This window comes from Vigna unguiculata, chromosome 10 (genome assembly GCF_004118075.2).
Source record: "Vigna unguiculata cultivar IT97K-499-35 chromosome 10, ASM411807v1, whole genome shotgun sequence".
NCBI classification, from domain to species: Eukaryota; Viridiplantae; Streptophyta; class Magnoliopsida; order Fabales; family Fabaceae; genus Vigna; species Vigna unguiculata.
This window is the reverse complement of record NC_040288.1, coordinates 30098224-30119166: the sequence shown is the minus strand read 5'-3', so window position 1 is coordinate 30119166 and position 20943 is coordinate 30098224. Positions and strand designations below refer to the sequence as shown.

The window sequence follows — 20943 nt, the reverse complement described above, 5'->3', positions numbered from 1 at the left end:
CACCAATAACATTACAAAAGAATGAAGAAAGAAAATAATCATTGTGACCACGAAATTCTTACATAAAAGTAGAATATAAAGTTGTTTATTTATAAAACTCACTTGAAGAGAAGTAAGATTGGTAGAGATGTTATTTAAGGCATGTGTATTATTCTCTAAGAGCTCACTTGTTGGGTCTCCAATAACTACAAAAGGAACAATGCAAAGATCAAAACATTTACTACTACATCAATATTTACTACAATGCATGGTTATCGAATCGAGATTCGTATCGTGAATCGTTTTGTGAATTTTTTTGAATCGTGAATCGAATCTTACTTTGAATCGTAAGATACATGATAAATAAAAAACATTAAAAATATCATATATTATAATTAAATCAAGATCTCCAATTTAAATGTTACATCTTAATTTTATTTTTTCATTCGTCATCTCCAAGATCAATGTCACTTAGATCATCTTCTTCATCTAATATAACATTTTGTGGCAACTCATCTTCATCTTCTTCATCCTCTTCCTCAACTTCTTCAACCATCCCTTCAATTCCATCATCATTTGCTGGTGTAGTAGATTTTCCCTTTATGTTTAAGTTTCTTGGACCCCTCTTCCTTTTCTTGCTTGGAGCTCCCTCTTCGAGAGTAAAAGATTCATGTATATCCATCCATGAAACATCATTTGGTAGACAAGGATCCTCTTTTTCAGTAATCCACTCATCATCTGATTCAATATCAGATAGACATATAGGATCATAAGTATCTCTTTTCTCTTCTCTAACCTTTTGTCTCATTTCAAGTTGAAGATTATATTTAACAAACACAAGAGCATTTAATCTTTGTTGTTCCAAGCGGTTTCTTCTTTTGGTATGGACTTGATCAAATATGCTCCAGTTTCTTTCACAACCAGTGGCACTACAAGTGAGACTTAAAATTCTCATTGCTAGATTTTGCAACTCTTTACCTTCAACACCATAACTTTCCCACCAAAGAGCTGCAATGTCAAAACTAACATTTATAATTGTGAAATTATGCTTTTAATAAAATCTTGAAAAAAAAATTTATACCAGGTTGCTTCTTATCCCTAGTGTCAATTGCCATGCTTCTTCCAAATAATCCTTGGGCTTTCTTAAATCTATCAAGTTTTTGATCAAGTTGAAATCTAATCCTTCTATCAGGGATCATTTTTTCTATGGTCTCATACAAACCATATGAAACCTCTTCATCTGGATTGAAGTTTTTGTCATAATGAAATCTAATATAAAAAAAGAAGTATAGTGTTATAGTTATGAAATTGTAATCTAAGAAAGTATAGTGTTAGTTACTTACTTAGGATTAAGGTAGTAAGCAGCAGCATGAAGAGGTCTATGTAACTGCAAATTCCAACGAGTATCAATTATTTTCCACACCTTTTTATAACGAGATTCTTCATTCTTGAAATTTGCAGCTATTTGCTCTTTAGCTCTATCCATAGCTTCATAAATATATGGCATTGCAGGTTTTGAGTCTCCATCCACAAGCCTTAGTATTTTTACAAGTGGAGTGACACACTTCAAGCAATATTGGATAGATTTCCAAAATCTAACATCAGATAAAACAATGCTCACTACTTGTTTACCTTCAGTCTTACTAGCATGTTTACTAGTTGTCCATGCTTCTGAAACAAACATACCTCGAAGAGCATTTTTCTGTTGTGCTATACACTGAAGGGTTAGAAAAGTAGTTGCAAATCTTATGACTGCTGATCGAGCTAATTCTTGTCCTTTAGAATATTTTCTATATAAATTTAGGACCCATGTGTGTCTATAAATGAAAGTTGTGACTTTTTTTGCATTTACAATCGTATTGTAAAATACTGGAAGTTCACCAATGTCTTCAAGAATTAAGTCAAGACAATGAGCTGCACACGGAGACCAAAATAGTTTAGTTCTCTTCTCTTCTAACATCTTTCCTGCTGCAACAATATTAGAAGCACCATCTGTCACAACTTGCACAACATTATCTTCCCCAATTTCTTCAATCACAGAACCTAACAATTCAAACATTTGTTTAGCATCCTTGATCGCATTACTAGTATCAATAGATTTTAAGAACATTGTTCCGCTTGGACTATTAACTAAAAAGTTGGTAAGAGACCTCCCTTTTCCATCTGTCCAACCATCACACATCAAAGTACATCCCCATTTTTCCCATTCAACCTTATATTTCTCCAAACTAGCTTGGATATTGTCAACCATTTTTTTCAGATAAGATACTCTAACTTCATGATAAGTTGGAGGCTTTAAACCCTTTCCATATTCCCCAACAGATTTCAACATTTGGGTAAATAAGGAGTTTCTTACCAAATTAAATAGCAAAGCATTCCCATATATGCAGTTGCAAATATCTTGAATCACCAACTCTCTATCTTTAAACATTTCATTTATGGTTGTCTGTTTTGCAACTCCTTGTTTCCCCTTCTTACTACATTGAATATTTGTTTCTTCAAAACAGTCTACCCGATTTGCTTCTTTTATTTTTTCTTTATCTTCTAACAACTTCAAAAACATTTCTCTAACATCATCAGGAACAAATGTACAAGCAATGACATTCTCCTTTGTTCCAGCAAGATGATGTTTCATTCTTGCAACACCACCCCAACAAGTATGTGAACAATATTTGCACTTGACTAAAAGTCTATGAGAAGGAACACTCTCACAATGATTCCATGTAATATCTATTTCTTTCTTTCTCTTTGTTTGAGACATACTTTTTTTTAATTCTACAAATAAGAATAAATTCAAACTAATATTTCTTCTTAAAAAAATATAAATTAACATTCATAATAAAAAATATAAATTAACATTCAGAATAAAAAAATTTAAATTAACATTCAGAATAAAAAAAATATAAAAAGAACTATCAAAATATAAAGTATAAAGCGTATACTTTATTTTAAAGATTGATTATATTTTAGTAAACTATGAAAAAGAAACGTAAATTATGCTAAATTATTTTAAAGTATAAAACATATATTTTATTTAAAAAAGAAATGTAGATTCCGATCTTTATGCTAAAAAGATGGAATTTAAACAAAAAATAAAAACGTAAAGAAAGATCACGTGTGAAGGTTTCTGAAAAAGTGAAATAAAATGTTGATGTGATGTACATTTACTTTTAGAGTAAATTAAATTTTATTAAAATTAAAAATCTAGAAACTTCATCAAAAAGCAATATATGAAAAAGCCAGTGGCAGAAAACATTTGAAAATATTTGGGCAAAAAACATTTAGGCAAAAAACATTTGAGCAGAAAACACTTCAGCAAACCTGTTCTAAATGCTTTCAGGATGCTTTCTTCTTCACGCGGTGCTGTCTTCTTCACAGGCAGTCAGGTTTTCTATGCTTCTTCTTTCCTCTTTCACTTTATGCTTCTTCTCCACCTTCTTATGCATTTCATATTTCTTTCCCTTCTTAATTTATAACCAAATATCCTTCCAAATGTGACTTTTCAGTTTGGGTTTTTTCATTTTCGATGTGTATTGCATGTTGCGTGAAGCTCATCCGATGTGAGTAGCAGGTCTAAGTAGCATGTAGGTAGTGTGTTGCTTCGTGAGATGTGTATTTTGAGAAATATTTTGGGGAAGTGTAAGCGTGGGTAGAATCGGCTGAAACGAAACTGAATCAGGAATCATACGATTCCTACACGATTCATCCGATTTAGAACACGATTCAAGTCAGAAAATGATTCATCTACTGATACGTTTCGTTGGACCAAAATTTCGAACCGTATCGCGATATGAATCGTACGATTCTAACGATTCTAACTACCATGTTACAATGAAATAAACAAACCTTTATGAGAGATGTTGTCATCATTGTCCATCATCTTCAATGTCAGATCATATGACAAAACATAAGGTTGAAGAGTTAAGTGAGATGACCTCACTACAGGATCTGAAACTTTTTCCTGGAAAAACATCAATCATGATCATTATCATATCTATCACATTATGTTCTAATCATGCCACTTAGAGTGTGACACAGCAAAAGGAATATTTGATAGCTTAGATGTTTGTGTTTAGCTTATTCATATAACAGAACAAAGGCAAAGCAAGGTGCAAGGGTGATCCTCAATCCACTAAAATGTCCAATGAATAGAGAAAATTAATGTAAGCATCAATAATTAGATCACTAGTTCCACACAACTGACAGAAAATTAGATAAAGAGAGAAATGCAATACTTGAATAACCACCTCCTCTTTATTCAAATTTGAAACCATTATTTCTGGAGCACAACTTGGGATTTGAGTAAAAGCGATTTTGAAGTTGTTTAGAAGCTCAACTTTCATTGCTTCCAATTGCTCTTTTAGCCCGGTTTCCACATGCTCTTTTAGCTTTATTTCCATTTCCTCTTGCACTCTGTTTTTCATGCTTTGTAGTTCAACCTAAGCATTCCTTTGAACTTCATCAATTAATTTTTGTATTCCAACTCGAGAGTTAGATCCCCATATATATGAAGGTGCAACCCCTTTTCTATACGTGCGCACATAGCCATGTCGATCTTTTCCAAAGACTTAGGATAATACATAATCTCAGTTTGAGTTTTTCTCTAGTTTTGTTGAATGAGACGGAATTGTATCCTCAAGCTTTGACTAAAAAAGGAAAAAAAACAAAGTTAAATTTGTTATTTAAACAAAACTATTAATTATAAAAATATATATAATGAATGAGATCATCATACAATAATCTTTTTGGTTTCCTCATTTTTAGGCTTATGTGTCATGATGAACATTTCTACACGAGATGACTCTCTTCGATCAATGTTTTTCATCATCTACACCATAGAAAAGAAAAAATATTAGTGAAAATAAGTTCAACCATTAATACATTAGTTATGTAATTAGTCTAACCTCTTCATATCGTATTTTAGCAAAGGTTTTTGTTCTTGTGGTATGTACAGTAGTAAATTTTGCTCTACTTGTTTTGTTCTTCTCCAACGAACATTTATAATAAAAATATGAAATGAGAAAAGATATAACCAATTGAGGTATACAAGTACAAATACACATATAATAAAATTTAAATAATCAATCACCTTAGCTATGTCAGATTTCCAAAATTTAATAAGAATTTTCCACTGCTCAAGTGGAACACTTAGAGGTCGATTTTTAAAGTTGTAATCATCTGCATATTTGGGAAAAAAAATACTTTTGTCTTCAATTGACATTTATGGTTCCTCCAACTTGAACATATGCTTCATAAAACCCACTTTTTAGCACATTCTTCAATATCAAATTTTGACTGCATATCATAATCAATGAATAAGTATTAGAATTTAGGTAATATATATATATATATATATATATATATATATATATATATATATATATATATATATATATATATATATATATAATCAAAGATAAAGGTTAGCGAAATGAATTACCAATATTGTTTTCCAAATGGCATCCCAATGTTCTTTCAATCCTTTCCAACTAGTAAAAGTTAGAGGAGCTAAATGTGCATTCCTAGCTAATGTTCCTAAATAATTGCTCAATGTAACTCGATAAGTGCCAACAGGTTGGCTAAGGATATTAAGTTTAACAGGTAAACGCTCATCATATCTCAAGCCATGAGTCTTGAGACATTTGGTAGGACCTTTTTTTCTCTTACTAGTAGAACCTGATAATTAAGTATAAAATTAAGAAATAAAATCTTATTACATATATAATAAATTACTACATACTTGAATGAACAAAAATAAATATCTAACCAATGTGGTGGAGTGGTGGAGTGTTGGAGTTTGACATGGTCTTGATGCAATTTCTTCCAACTCATCAAGGATTTCAACCATAGAACCACTTGGAAATGACACTTTAACATTCTTGGTCAACAAGGATGGTTTTTCTTTCTTACCACTAGCCATAAATCTACTTGACTTTGAACTTTTATGTTCAAAATAACCAATAGACAAAAAAGAATATGCATAGAACTTGGTACATTAAAAACAACACAACAAAAATTATACATATAGAAACATTAATAGTATGCTCCATGATTATCCCGTACTTCTATCAATTGTTGTTCCAGGCACATCATCCCTAGACCAACTAACATCCTCACATTCATCTTCATCAATCATATATTGATACAAAAGTGGACTCTTTAATTCATCTCCCAAGTAGTTTTTCAAATCATTATTCTCTAAATCTTACACACATTAAATGCTCATGCACTTCCTTTCGACTACCCCAACTACAATTGTTACATTCCTTGCAAGGACATAGAATCTAATCTCCTTGAGCACTATTCTCAAATGCGAAATTCAAAAAAAAATCCAATCCATCTAAATACCTAGTAGATGATTTAGGTGCTATCATCCAATTTTTGTACATGCTCATGTTGTCTTTGAAATAAAAACAAAATACCTAAAATAAAATAAAAAATGCAAAATTTTCTATAAATCCAAATGATATAACGAAAATACTGCCTACTGAGAGTATTTAATGTAAACATCAACAACTATGGAGGAAACACAAATGAAAAATGTTTTATTAAAGTCTCAAGATAAACAAAATTACCAAAATAGAATCAAATGCTATAAGAGAAAGTCAACTTGATGAGTCAAAGATACTCTTCCCTTCAGCCCTTCTTCCATTATGTATTCACTTTGTCAATATTCTAATATAAGCTCAAGAATATAGGAGTGAAAAGGAAACATAATTGTAAAAACTAAGAACGAAAAATATAGCTATACAGTAATAAGTGTGTGACCCAGCTCTAATAATTTCAGATTAGGCATAACTATTTTTTTTTATCAGCAAAGAATAAAATTTAATTAAGTAGAGCACTTGAGAGGTGCTCTAACCCTTATACAAAAAATATAACCTGTGTTGATGCATAGCTTAGCAAGAAAGAGCCATCAACCAAAACCTACCAAGAACAAAGATGTAGCCTTAGTATATCACCATGACACTACACATAAGGCTCTGCAACATCTATGAAACTATTGACATACAGCCCCCTCTATTGCAGATATGTTGTTGCCTCTGATATAGCAGCAGTCAGCCCCCTTTAGCACTACTGTTGTGCAGTTCCATAGCTATAGAACTCAGCCATGTCTGATGTGTTGCAGACTGGATCCTGCAGCATCGCTATAGTTGAAGCCTTGCATTATGATACTTTCTTCCCTTCACTTGAGGAACCTGCATTTGCTTACCTATCACACTGAAACACACAACATTACCGTATCATAGAGATTTTAGACATGTATGTGGGGATAAGCATCAATCACTATAGGAGAACAAGGCAGTTGGGATTTTGTGCTTCTTCCACACCCAAGTTGTCATTTGAGCCTGACTAAAGATTTCTATAGGGTCAACTGTCCTTTGTTTAAAGATTACACTGTTCCTATGGTTCCAAATTTCCCCTATAATAGCTAACCACATTCCTCGCCAAGCTAGATTTTGTCTACTATTAAAGTCAAAAAGATGGAACTGTTGAAAGTTGATCCTGGCTTTAATGTGGTGCACAGTGCATAACCCCAACCACCTATCACACATATTCCAGACTATTTGGGTCACCCTACAAGAGAAGAATAGATGGTTTGTAGTCTCTTCATGTGCATTACACAAATCACAAAGACTATGTTGTAGTTGAACCCCCCTCTTAAGTAAGTTATCCTTAGTTGGTAATTTATCCAAGAATACTCTCCATCCTAGTATTTGAGCCTTAGGAGTTACTCTTGTGCTCCACAACATTTTGAACTCATTGTTCTGTACTTCTTCATCAGTTTTTTGCAATGTTTTATAAGCTGTCTTTACTGAGTATATCCCATCCTCATCTTCTTTCCATTTCCAAGTATCAAAATACTCCTTTCGTAATTGTGGCCTGTCAATAACGAGGAGGAGTTGTTTCTCCATAGTTGGTTCCCATACAAATCGTGGTCTCCTCCACAATAAGTCCTAATGTCAAACATTGTCCTCCCAGTCACCGACCTCTCCAATAGCACCATCTTTACAGTCTGATATCATGTACAACCTCAGAAACTTACTTTTAAGTGTTTCTTCCCCTACCCATTTGTCTTCCTAGAACTTCACTTTTTTCCCATCACCTAACACCCACTCAAAGCTATTATCAAACCAAAGACCTTGCAACGTACCCCCGCAAACCTTATGGATGTCTGTCCACCATCTTGAAGCAGACTTTAATACGATAGGATCATTAAGGTTTCTCCATGACCCATACTTTGACTTTAGGACCTGTTTCCATAACCCATTATCCTCCGTACCTAATCTCCATTTTCATTTGGCTAAGAGTTCATCATTAAAATTTTGAATGTTCCTTATGCCAAGTCCCCCTGCCTCCTTTGATCTACATATATTTTCCCATTTTAAACCGTCCCAAAAATTTTGATCAAGAATAAAATCACCCATACAAATCATTCACTTGCCTGCACAAACCTTGTATGTAGCTAGAAATTGCTTAAATCGTCGAGACGCACTGGAATGTTTACCTGAATCAAAGGTTTGGGTTGTTACATTATGTGACGATCACGAACATTGTTCTTGTAGCAATCAACCCGCTAGCTACCATTCCTCCGACGATCTGCCCTTGTAGTCTAGAGAGCGAGATGACAAACCCATTGAGAATCATCGGTGACCATAACGTTGGTGTCGGGCGTAGTGGAGGGTTGACAGAGTGTGACGCTAGGCAACAATGCCATAACCAATAAGGACACCGACGCCCATATTCATGCGAAGTTCTGTGTCGAAACCCTAGATCAAGAGTATTTCATCCTAGCTTCTGGTGTAGAATAGCTTCAAAGCATGGGAGAAAAAACCAAAGGGAGAGAAGATGCTAATCTAAATTAATTTGCTCATAGATTAAAATCAATTATACAATTAATTAATTTTTACGGTTACACAAAATTGACAAAAAGAAAAAAAAAATCTAACAATTTATTTAACGGTTAAAAAATGATGGCTAGTAAAGTTTAATTCTTTTTAGTGTTTATTTAAAAATGTTATTATATGATTATATAATTATATAATTATTAATATAAATTAATAATTTATAATAACTTTTATTTAAAATATAACATAATAATATTTATTTAAAAAACATTATTATAATTTATAAAATTGATGTATAGTAATATTTTTAATAGTTACTAGCGTAAACACATGGTCTACTGTGTCTGTGTGTACACATTTTTTAAATATGCATGATATTATATTAGTAGGTGGATAATATTGTAATGTTATTAAGTTAATATATGAAATAAAATTATATTCATTAAAAATAAATTGAAATATATTAGAACAAATAAAAGAATAATCATCAATAAATAAAGAAGAAAAGAAGAAATAAAGATAGATGATTTTATAAAAAGCTTGTAAAAGTAACGGTCATTTTTCAAAAATTCAATAAATAATTATATTTAAAGGGTAAAATTAGTATTTTAAGATGTGAATACAAAGGATGAAATCCTCTTTATATATTGTTATGTTATAGATGATAATTAAAATGTTACTAAAAATAGAAAAAAAGTGTAATTATCTATAGTGACATTTTTAAAAAGTAAAGTGTTACAATATTAATATTAATATTCTTTACGGTAACAATTTTAAGAAAATGTAACTATATTATCCCTATACTAACAATTTTAATAAATGTAGCTTAGTAAATGTTACTGTAGCTACTGAATGTTGTAGTGACTTATCTAACCACAAAACTAGCTCCATCCTATAAAAAAGGCATAAAGTTGAAAAACGAATACATTTTTACACTACAGAAACTTAAAACAAACTCACCTTTCAGGGAAATGAAAGAGATTGGGCTCCATGAGACACACTACCTATTCATACTCAGACCAGTTTTGAAGATTGGTAGCTATTAGGGTTTCTAAACATTCACCAATGAAAAATATTGAGGTAAGATTGCTTACAAAAGTTTTGATATCTCACTTCATTTATAGAACCATGGGGTTTCAAAATTTCATAGATTAGAGGAGAAGAAATCAATTACGGCTTACGTTTTCAAGGCAAATAGGGAATATGAGATATTGTGTTTCAACGGATAGGGAAAACGGGACAACGTCTATGAAAAAAGGCCTGGGATAGGGTTTGATTATGAAAGAGGTGGCACGACTATGGGTTATTCATCGTGCAAGAAAGACCACGAAAGAAGGAGATGATTGGAGAATGCAAGATTGATTGAGGATCAGAGAGGATAGGTAGAATGACCAAGGACTATAAAGTAAGAGGTTACACAAATTGGAAATTTCATGGAGGCAAGCTCAAAATGTTTCGAGGGAAATTGGATTTAGCCACCAAGTGAGAATACACACGATTAAGAATTAGATTAACCTAATGGTCTATTTGGATGAGGCAATTCAAAAGGGTGATTCATTTATTTGGAAAATTTGAAATTCTTTGCAATGAAATGCTTTGTTTGGATAAAGAAATTAAAATGAATTTAAAATGCATGCATTTTTTTGAAGTATTTCAATTAGCTAATTTAGAAGAAATTCAAATACCTTAAAAAAAGGTGGAATTTGAAAATTTTCTCACTCAACCTCACACTCTGGATTCAACCCCAAACAGACCCAACAAACCCGACAACCATGATAGGTTGGGTTGGCCAGATGATCCTAACGGATCGGACCGACCTGATGACACAAACGGGTCGAGCAGGCCCGACGACCCAAACGGATTAGGCGGGCCCGAGGACCCAAACGGATCAGACGGGCCTGACGACCCAGATGGATTAGACAGGTTCAACGACCCAGACGGTCAGCGAGCCCAACGACCCAGACGGACGAGGTGACTTGATGACACATAAAGGTCGGGTGGGCTTGACAACTTAAACAGGTTGGTCAAGCCCGACAACCCACAACCAAGACGGGTCAACAGGTTCAATGGCCCAAGCAAGACGGGCGAGCCCGACGACCCACACGGGTTTGGCGAGCCAAACGTCCTAGAGGTGTCGGGCGGGCCTGACGACCCAAATGTGTCGGGCAGGCCCAATGACCTGACCGACTCGTTGATCCGACAAGCCTGACCGACCTATTTCCAAATTTATCATGAACTCAAAACATAATTAAGCCTAAAATAAATATTGATAAAATGAAATTTTATCTCACAAGAAATTCAATTATTTTATCCAAACAAGAAATTGAAATGTAAGGTATTTTAATATCTTTATCCAAACAAGTTATTTAGAAAATGAAGGAAATTTAATTGCAAGCAATTCAAATACAATGCATTTCAATTTCTCAGTATTGTTGAAATGTTTCATCCAAATACAAGGTAAAGGTCAAGGTCAGATACAAGGTTTGTTAAGAAAATGAAAATAAATGGAAACATATATGAGGTAATGATCAACAAAGAACTATCATCTATGTCCAAGAAAACGGCTTGCAAGTGTGGCATTTGGAGAAGGATGAACGAAGGTGACGAAACATCAAGTGAAACAACGGTAGAGTACATGATGTGCATGCACTATCATCAAGTGAACAAATGATTTCCAGAATTAATTTAATATGTTCCGGAAAGTAAAATCCGGAATTGACGGGGTGCGGAAGAAATTTGATGTGGTGTACGAAGAAGTTACCGTGTTATTGACCCAAACCGTTTTTTTGAGGACCAGTCCGAAGAGAAGGCAAGTGAAATCACATGTATGTAAGCGAAAATAGGAAGGCCTGGTGCGGTAGGTACATCAGGGCATCCTCACGATCATTCGACCCACGGCGTGTTGGGAAAAAGAGTGGCCGACATGTATTACGTAACAAAATAAGAAACTGCATGCAACATGTATCACGTAACAAATAGACAAAAGAAAATTTCCAATCTACTTTTGTTGTATTACATCATCATCCTAAACCCTACCAGCGACAAAACATTTATATATCCTTCTTCGTAACACAGGACATATCATATTTTTAACACTTTGCCGTGGGAACAATATTTATTGGTTCGGTAAATAATTGTACTAAATTAAAGGTGATATAAGTGTGGTGCTAATCTGGGCTTAGCAACGGCCATAAGTGGCTCTGCAAGATTTATATGATCATTGGACTCAACTAGGTTTATTTTTGAAACATTAGGTGGGGTAGTCCAAGTGAAGCCATGCAGCAACCTCGCAAATAACATCACGGTCATTGTGGTTCCAAGCATAACTCCAGGACAACCACGCTTTCCCGTGCTAAATGATATGAACCTCAAATTTGGCTCTGTCAAAGTTACATTAGACTCATTATCACACTTAAGGTGACGTTCTGGTTTAAACTTGAGGGGTTCATTCCACACTTTTGGGTTTCTTCCAAGTTCTCTTCTACTTAGTATTACATGGCTACCCTTTGGGATGAAGTAATTTCCCACAGTTGTATCACTCATTGAGATATGGGGAGGATTAAAAGGTGCCATGGGATGAAGGCGAAAAGCTTCTCTTGCACATGCCTTTACAAAGTTGAGCTTTGGTATATCTGATTCTTGAACCAACCTCTCTTTTCCCACCACACCGTCCAATTCTTCAATGGCTCTTTGGAGCAAACTTGGTTGGTTTATCATTTCAGCTAGTGCCCATTCGAAAGCATTTGATGGATTGTCCACTGTTGCAATCATTAATTCCTGAAAGTTGATTGAATATGGATTTCCAATTTTATATTTGGAACATGCAATGGAATATTGATTTGGCTTCTTCCTGGTGTCTTTACAAATAAAAATTGCTACATGAGAGAATAACAACCAGAAAGTGATATTTCTAACCATGTGTCAATATTTTAATTTGGGGGGAGACAAGGACATGTTAATTTCAATGAAATATTATTTGTTTTTGAAACGGCAAGTTGCAAGTTAATTTATATAGTGTGAATGTGCTAACTTATGCTTTGAGAGCGATATCTTTAAAGGATTTTCTCAATAAGTCATTTAAAAAAAAATAAAAAAAATTGACTTTTCCCTACATATTATAACTTGGTTAGGAATAAGCGAAAGAAATAGTTAAAAAATAGCAAAAAATATATTACTTATTAATTTAATTTTTGTATAAATTAGTTTTAATCTGTGAAAATTTTATATATTTTCTTATTTACACTCCTGTTATCTATATATAATAATACGATTAATAAGAAGTATCAAGAAGTGAAATATGATAATGCATGGTATTAGGTTTTCCAAAATTCATTGTTGGTGAAAACACAAAGAGAGAAGGGAAATATTACCACAAGTTGAGCATTAATTTCTTCCAACGTCAATAATGGGTTATTGTTGGCATCTTTCAAGGAGATCAAAATATCAAGCCAGTCCTCTTCTTCAATCTTTGGTAAATCATTCCATTGTTTAACTCTTCCCTCAACGATGGGATCATGATATTTCTTTATCACTTTCAAAGCTTCTTTCACCTTCTTCTGATGTCCATCCAAGTCAAGTCTCCTCAAGCATGGGATATAATCAGAAATAGAAAAGGCATAGACATACTTAAGTAAAACAAAGATAGAATCAACATGTTCTTTCTCCTCAAAACTAGGCCCTCCATCCTTCCTACCTTTTCCAAAATACCTTGTACCAAAAACAATTTTCCTGATAACGTTGCCACAATAATGCCTTGCAACACTCCTAATGTTCACAAGGCCAGCAGCAACACCATTGTTCACAGTTTTGCTTTTGTTGTAGACGTAAAATATAAGGTTGTCATGTAAAACTTAAATTAAGGATCTTTAAGATTTATAATTCTCACACGATAAATCATAATAGAGCACTAACCTTGATCCATGAGAGATCCTGTGAATATGCGTTCTTCAAATTTATAATCTTGTGTGCTCTTCAACCACCGTTTCCCAATCTATCTCTTTGCCTTTCTTTTTCTTCTCACACGTTCTTGATGGGTTACAGTGAAAAGAACCTTATGGCCAGAGACAGAACCCCAATTCCTTTTATAAACCAACGTCCATCAAGTTGGTTTTTATTTTATCTTTATCTTTATTTTATTATCACTTCCCATAATAATAACCAATAAGTCTTTATATTTTATTAAATCACAATTGGACCCATCATAATATTTCAAATGAGTCACTAATAGAATTAATTCGTCAATTAATTCTAACATTCTCCCACTTGACTCATACGATGTCATAACATTATGTGATTTAATACATAAACATAATGCGCAATAAAAGACCTTGCATAAATTGGTTCCATCATTATTCATAATTAAAGATACATAAATAATAAGAGTCATGGCGGTCACACATCATTTGATCGACATGATCCCTTCCATGTACTACTATATCATCCTTTTCTCCTTAATATGACCTTAAAAACGAGAAGTCCATAATGGGTTCAAACATAATGTCATTTTACAAAACAATAACATAACATAATTTGTTTTCTTCATCATAATTTGCATGCATAAACATAAAGAAGAAAACACAGATTTCAGAAATTTATACATTAGGGAGCTCAAAGTGTCACATAAACATTAAAAAACATTAACATTCAACATTTAACATTCACTAGTAGACATAATGCCCATATTCTTTACATGACCAGCATACAATTTGGGCGGTAACCCTTTTGTTAAAGGGTCAGCAATCATAAGATCTGTGCTAATATGTTCTATTGACACTTTACGTTTCTGAACTTCTTCTTTAACGGCAAAGTATTTCAATTCCATATGTTTAGCACCTTTAGAATACTTGTCGTTTTTAGAAAAGAAGACTGCTGCGGAATTATCACAATAAATTTTCAGCGGCTTGGAAATACTGTCGACTACTCCAAGTCCTGAAATAAAGTTCCGCAACCAATTAGCCTGAACTGTGGCCTCAAAGCATGCCACAAATTCAGCTTCCATGGTGGATGCAGCAATGACAGACTGCTTCGCACTTTTCCATGAAATCGCTCCTCCGGCTAAAAGATACACATAACCAAATGTAGACTTTCTTGTATCCACACAGCCGGCAAAGTCTGGATCTGTATAACCTATCACCTCAAGGTGATCAGATTTTCTATAAGTAAGCATGTGATTCTTTGTTCCTTGTAGGTATCTTAAAACTTTCTTTGCAGCTTTCCAATGCTCCAGACCTGGATTACTTTGGTATCTACCAAGCATACCAACTGCAAAGCTAATATCTGGCCTCGTACAGGTTTGAGCATACATCAAACTCCCAACAACAGATGCATAAGGGATATTTTCCATCTGTTTCCGTTCCAAATCATTCTTTGGACATTGCATGAGACTAAACTTGTCTCCTTTCTGTATTGGAACAAGAGATGCTGAACATTTATCCATTCTGAATCTCTCTAAAACTTTATTAATATATGCATTCTGAGACAAACCTAACAATCCTTGTGATCTGTCACGGAATATTTCTATTCCTATCACATAGTATGCCTCACCCATATCTTTCATTTCAAAGTTATTAGAGAGAAACCTCTTAGTCTCACTTAATAGACCAAGATCATTCGTCGCAAGCAAGATATCATCAACATACAGAATCAGAAATATAAACTTACTCCCACTGACCTTTAGATATATACACCGATCAACGGTGTTTTCCTTAAATCCAAAGAACACAATAGTATCATTGAACTTAAGATACCATTGTCGAGAAGCTTGTTTAAGTCCATATATCGATCTCTTAAGTTTACACACCATGTGCTCCTTTCCTTCTTCAGCGAACCCCACCGGTTGGTCCATATAGACATCCTTCTGGCAATTCCACAAGGTCCCATACGTCATTATGTGCCATTGATTTAAGCTCATCTTTCATGGCATCTAACCACTTATCAGAATTATCACCATTAATGGCTTCTGAAAAAGAAATTGGATCATTATCAATACTTAAGTCATTTTCTGACTCTTGTAGATAAACCACATAGTCATTCGAAATAGCAGACTTTCTATCTCTGTGAGATCTTCTTAATACTATTTATTGTGGTTGTTCTACTATCGGTTCATTGTTAACCTCGGGATCATTAATTTGTTGTTCTTCTTGATTGTTGTGAGTTTCTACAACATGTGGAACAACAACTCTTGATAAAGAAGTACTAGTTATAGGAACTTGTACTCTAACTTCCTTAATCTCCACATTTTGTGAAGCTTCACTCCCACTGGTTTCGCCATTTTCAATGAACCGAGCATTTCCAGTTTCAACGATTCTTGTACTATGGGTAGGACAGTAAAACATATACCCCTTTGATTTTTTTGGATAACCAATGAAAAATCCACTGATTGTTCTTTCATCCAGTTTCTTTTCTTGCGGATTGTATATTCTTACTTCTGCCTGACAACCCCAAACATGCAGGTGTCTCAAACTGGGTTTCCTATTCGTCCATAACTCAAAAGGAGTTTTTTGAACAGCTTTACTAGGAACCCTGTTCAACAAATACATGGCAGTCTTTAAAGCATACATCCACAATGATACGGGTAAACATGAATTACTTAACATACTCGTAACCATATCCATTAAGGTTCGATTACGCCTTTCTGATACACCATTTTGTTGTGGTGTGCCTGGCATTGTGTATTGAGCACAAATACCACGTTTCTCAAGGAACTTAGCAAACGGACCAGGGTGTTGTCCACTTTCATCATATCTTCCATAATACTCACCACCTCTATCAGACCTTACGATTTTCACCTTTCTGTCTAATTGCCTTTCCACTTCATTTATATAAACTTCCAAGGCATTTACTGACTGAGATTTCTCATGCAGTAAATAGACATGTCCATAACGCGAAAAATCATCAATAAAGGTGATGAAGTACTTCTCTTTATTGAAAGAATTTACATCAAACGGACCACATATATCGGTGTGTATGATTTCAAGAAGCTGAGTGCTTCTCGTGGCTCCTTTCTTTGTGTGTTTAGTTTGTTTGCCTTTAATACAATCCACACACACACTCAGATCAGTAAAATCTAAATCCGGAAGGATTTCATTCTTTACTAATCTTTGCATTCTTTCTTTGGAAATATGTCCCAAACGTTTATGCCACAAGAAAGCAGATCGTTCATCCACTAAACTACGTTTAGTGCCAACATTGTGATGCACAGTCATAAGAGTTTCAGCATATAAATTATCCAAATTCAATTTATATAAACCATCATAAAGTGTACCAGATCCAATCATAAAAGTACGCTTAAACAAACTGAAACAACCATTCCCAAACTTAAAAGAATATCCAGCAATATCAAGCTTAGACAAAGAAATTAAATTCCTAGTGATACTAGGTACATAAAAAGTATCCATAAGGTCTAAGTGATATCCAGTGTCGAGGATTAGACGATAAGTCCCGACCGCTTCCACTGGAACTTTCTCTTTATTGCCCATGAAGACAAACTTCTCATTTGGGTTTATGGTTCGGGTTGTAAGAAATCCCTGCATCACATTAGAAACATGAGTCGTACATCCAGAATCAATCCACCACGTATTATGGGGAACTTCAGTTAAGTTTGATTCAAAACATACGTAAGCATTATGCTCACCTTTCTTTTCAAACCAAGCCTTACGCTTTATGCAGTCCTTCTGGAAATGTCCAGACTTCCCGCAGAAATGACATTTGTCATTTTTCTTCTGGATTTTGGTTGAGGACTCGTCAATCTTTAGTGGTCCTTTACCCTTTCCATGTTTCTTAGCAACTTTCTTTCCAACAGCTCCTTGATTCTTCACATACTGAATAGAGTGGCTTCCTAAGTTCTTCAGTCGGGTCTCCTCCTGAACTAGCATACTGTGCAATTCATGCACATTCCACTTGTCTTTCATGGTGTTGTAGTTCATCTGGAACGGACCATACTCAGACGGTAATGAGTTCAGAATGAACTGCACGAGAAAACCTTCATCCACTGCCATTCCTAAAGACTTAAGTCTTGCTGCGATATTTGTCATCTCGATCACATGCTCATGCATAGTACGCGAACCGTCAAACTTCATAGTGGTCAACATACTCATCAGTGTCCCAATGAGAGACTTATCAGTAGTTTGGGAGCGCTCTTCCACATATTTCATAAATTCTCTTGCGTCATCAGTTTTGGGAAGAGCTGACTTTATATTACTTGTTATGCTCATTCTCATAAACATTAAGCTAAGTCTGTTTGATCTTACCCAGGCTTTATAATGGGTTTTCTCTTCATTGCTACTAGCATCCGTGATAGCAGCCGGCTTTTCAACTAGAAGAGCTAGATCAAGATCCAACACACCTAAGTGAAATTGGACTTGCTCACTCCAGTCAGGGAAATTCAACCCATTAAAGACTGGAACAGACGAAGCAAGCGCGTGTAAAGATACCGGAACAGAGACTGCAATTAACACATGCCTAACATTAATGCTTTGAGTCATAAAACTAAACGTAAAAACAGATTCAGATATAAACAATCATTCTATGCATACTAATGTTCTCCTTTGGGAGATCCACTAATACACAAACATAAACATAATGATGCTAATCACATTATAACATTATTGATAATTAAAATATGCATCAACTAGAATCACCTACTACCTTTGGGTATATAAATAAATCTAGTGACGAATACAAAATTATCTACAATCATGTTCATTAATTATGAGAACAATTAATCAACCTTTGGGCGATCCTTAAATGTCTTATAATTAATGAATTTTAATTAACCCATAAATTTAATTATTCATAATTTAGCATCCATACTATGGGTAATTAAAATAAAAAATATTAATAATTTGAAATTATATAAACATTAAAATTTTGGCCACTTTGGTGACTAACAAAATTTATCATACTTAATTTCAAATAAATAAATACACATTTAATTGCTATAAACTTTATATAGCATCTTCATTAATTTTAATTTAACAAAATAACAAACATAAATATTATTGCAAATTAAAATTAAAATATTAATTATTTATATAAATAAAATAATTAATATTAATCTATTTGTAACGTAAACCACTCAAAACATACCTATTTTCTCTACGCACGTTTCAGATATTGGCAATTTTTATTCCATTCACTACCCCATTTCACACAGGTAACGGTTCACACATTATGTTCCAAATACACGTGCACACAGGTAATGGTTCTAAACTTTCGTTCACACGTTCATTCACACTTTCATTCACACAGGGTAGTGGTTTTAACGGCACACTTTCATTCACACGTTACTTTATTCCAAATTAAAATAATAATAATAATAATAACACTTTTGCACATAACAGTATTATTATATCTTCATTCAATTGCCAATTAAAAACAAAACACTATTACAGTAAATTACACTAAAGCACGCGCACGCATAAATTCTGATTAATGGCAACAGTGGATGCAACATTTTAATGGCAACAGCGGAAAACTTAAATAACCCTTCAAACTTAATTAGGGCTCATAAAAATTGGAAACAAACATCATAAGAGGAGAATCATAAATCCTACAACATTGCTCTGATAGCACATGTAAAACTTAAATTAAGGATCTTTAAGATTTATAATTCTCACACGATAAATCATAATAGAGCACTAACCTTGATCCATGAGAGATCCTGTGAATATGCGTTCTTCAAATTTATAATCTTGTGTGCTCTTCAACCACCGTTTCCCAATCTATCTCTTTGCCTTTCTTTCTCTTCTCACACGTTCTTGATGGGTTACAGTGAAAAGAACCTTATGGCCAGAGACAGAACCCCAATTCCTTTTATAAACCAACGTCCATCAAGTTGGTTTTTATTTTATCTTTATCTTTATTTTATTATCACTTCCCATAATAATAACCAATAAGTCTTTATATTTTATTAAATCACAATTGGGCCCATCATAATATTTCAAATGAGTCACTAATAGAATTAATTCGTCAATTAATTCTAACATGTCAGCTTCTTCAGTCCTTCTGTCATGGAGCCATAGGTGCTTTTGTGAAGAAAGCAAAGCAGTGGTTAAGATTTTCTTCATTTTCTTCCATTGGTCCCCAAATGGCACTAAAATTGTGGATAAATATCCGCTACTAACGAGATCAGTGCAAGTGGTTAATGATCTGGATGCAAAAGTTGCGTCCTGTACACTCAAAAACTCTTTAGCAATGGTGGGACATGTGACAGGGATAACATAGGTATTTCCGAGACGGATACATGCAATCTCAATGTTCATTTGTTTCATGAGATTGTGTATCCATCGATGAGCAGGTTTGTTTGCAAGCATCTCAGGAAGGTTGCCCACCATGGGCCATGGTTTGGGACCTGGGGGAAGTTTTGGCCTTTGTTTCTTGGAATTTTTCTGAATCAAGTTAGGTATTAGGGCTTTTAGCATAATGGTAAAGCATACAAACAACCAGAGGCTTTGAAGATTTGACAACAAAAGAGAAGGGGAATGTTCCATGACTTAGGAAAGGCCTTTTGTGATGCTAAGTATTTGGATACTTAACACTATCTCTTGCTTTACCGACGATTTAGAGGAACTGGGTATGATAGATATCTTGTGAGAAGTTTGATGCCTTTTAGTATTTATACATAGCTAAGCAATTCATCAAAACATAACTATCTGTTTGGAAATGGAAATTACTATTCACAGACATATGTAAAGAAGAAGAAAGTTCAAAACTAAACCATTAAAAAATATAAAAAGACAAAAAGTTTAAATAAAACTTTGATCTTTAACTTTTCGCACAATATTTTTACATGCATAATCGATTATAATTTAACTTAATTAAGTATGTTAGTACTACTATTATTCAATTTTATGTATTCTATTACTATTACTTTAAATAATTATAATATTAATACTAGTTTATACAAGTTTCTATGTTGTAATAAATTAAATAATTAAAATAAAATAATTTAATACTTATTTGTGAATGTTTCTATATTATACGGAGTAAATAATTAAAAAATACTAAAATAATAAACTAAATAAAAAACAGTTAATAATTTCATATTAATATATATATATATATATATATATATATATTGTAATTAAAATAAAATTAGCTTATTTAATTTTTCATA

General features: G+C 33.6%; 2 protein-coding genes across 2 annotated transcripts; both read right to left on the bottom strand.

The window, feature by feature from the left end:
* Positions 1–421: 421 nt before the first annotated feature.
* LOC114165511 lies at positions 422–2614 on the bottom strand. Its single transcript, XM_028050116.1, has 3 exons — positions 1323–2614; positions 1061–1248; positions 422–987 (listed from the first exon to the last, which is right to left on the bottom strand). Exons 1-3 carry the CDS (start codon positions 2612–2614, stop codon positions 422–424), a joined length of 2046 nt encoding a protein of 681 aa, XP_027905917.1.
* A 9358-nt stretch (positions 2615–11972) lies between these two features.
* On the bottom strand, positions 11973–20317 carry LOC114165510 (isoleucine N-monooxygenase 1-like). The gene is made up of 3 exons (XM_028050115.1): positions 19814–20317; positions 13199–13666; positions 11973–12605 (listed from the first exon to the last, which is right to left on the bottom strand). Exons 1-3 carry the CDS (start codon positions 20315–20317, stop codon positions 11973–11975), a joined length of 1605 nt encoding a protein of 534 aa, XP_027905916.1.
* Positions 20318–20943: the final 626 nt, after the last annotated feature.

Excerpts from the sequence above, each read along its gene's own strand:
- LOC114165511 (XM_028050116.1), bottom strand. The coding sequence starts at position 2,614 with ATGAAACATCATCTTGCTGGAACAAAGGAGAATGTCATTGCTTGTACA. Across the intron at positions 1,249-1,322 it reads GCTTACTACCTTAATCCTAA|ATTTCATTATGACAAAAACT; the intron begins GTAAGTAACTAA and ends TTTTTATATTAG. Across the intron at positions 988-1,060 it reads TAGGGATAAGAAGCAACCTG|CTCTTTGGTGGGAAAGTTAT; the intron begins GTATAAATTTTT and ends TTGACATTGCAG.
- LOC114165510 (XM_028050115.1), bottom strand. The coding sequence starts at position 20,317 with ATGGAACATTCCCCTTCTCTTTTGTTGTCAAATCTTCAAAGCCTCTGG. Across the intron at positions 13,667-19,813 it reads GAAGGACTGAAGAAGCTGAC|AACCTTATATTTTACGTCTA; the intron begins ATGTTAGAATTA and ends GTTTTACATGAC. Across the intron at positions 12,606-13,198 it reads AAATTAATGCTCAACTTGTG|GAATTAATGATTGCAACAGT; the intron begins GTAATATTTCCC and ends ATCAACTTTCAG.